Genomic DNA, 813 nt, shown 5'->3' with positions numbered 1-813 from the left:
GATGGGGGGGGACATTCGGGACAGTCCTGCTCCCTCGGGGGTGGGACTCACCTCTTCATTGAGGCTCAGAGCCTGGAACAAGGAGTCTATGTCTTCAAACTCGGCATAACCAAAACCTTTCAACCTCTCCGGATTGGTAGGCTCCCGTGGCAAACGTACAGCACTTATCTGCAGTCAGAGAGAAGGGGAAAGCTCTCGTTAAGATTATTCCTTCCCGGTGTTAATACGACGGGCAAGGATCGAGTTATCTGAGACCCCGCAACTCGCTGCCGTCGAGGGACTGAACAAATCCTCTCAAGGATGAGGAGGGAGGTTTAACTCCCCCTTCGAACACACAACACTAAAAGTGCCACCGACGCTCGTTCGGAGGGAGGAATTTGGCACCGGCAAGAGGTTTCCAGCTGCAGATCTCCAGTAGCTGCAGCAGGAACTGATCCGAAGGGCCAGGAGAGCTCTGCTCAGCGGGCGGTAGCTGCTCTCTGCCCCAAGAAGGAGGCTCCAACCCCACGGCCGCGGGCTCCCGCAGCCGTCCCTCTGCCTCCCGCCCGCTGGCAGAGCTCGTCCCGGGCTCCCGAGGAAAAACCCTGTCGAAAACCAGTTTCGGACCTGTTCAACCAAGACTTTTTGCGTTCAACGCGAGTCCTCGGGCTGCGAGGGCTTTGCTAGGTTAGACGTCGCGTGTCGTACGTCACGCTCGAAGCCCTCGGCATCGCTTCCAGGCCCTATCAGACGTCCCGCTGCGCTAACGCCTTCTACAACCTCTCCTCGCCGGATTTAGGTTCCCAAAGCGCGGCGGCTCGGGGGTCACTCCCC

The 813-nt window shown here is 58.9% G+C and overlaps 1 protein-coding gene across 1 annotated transcript in view; it reads right to left on the bottom strand.

Moving 5' to 3' along the window:
* Positions 1 to 813, bottom strand: part of LOC104075317 (eukaryotic translation initiation factor 4B-like) — a gene marked incomplete at both ends in the record, with an annotated part of 3,263 nt that overhangs the window by 816 nt on the left and 1,634 nt on the right. The window contains one exon of the mRNA XM_009575764.1: positions 52 to 168. Within this exon, the coding sequence (XP_009574059.1) occupies positions 52 to 168 (117 nt within the window). The remainder of the gene's footprint in view (positions 1 to 51; positions 169 to 813) is intronic.

This window comes from Fulmarus glacialis, unplaced genomic scaffold (assembly GCF_000690835.1).
Source record: "Fulmarus glacialis isolate BGI_N327 unplaced genomic scaffold, ASM69083v1 scaffold25544, whole genome shotgun sequence".
NCBI lineage: Eukaryota > Metazoa > Chordata > Aves > Procellariiformes > Procellariidae > Fulmarus > Fulmarus glacialis.
The sequence above is the reverse complement of the archived record's forward strand: the minus strand, read 5'-3'. Positions and strand labels throughout refer to the sequence as shown.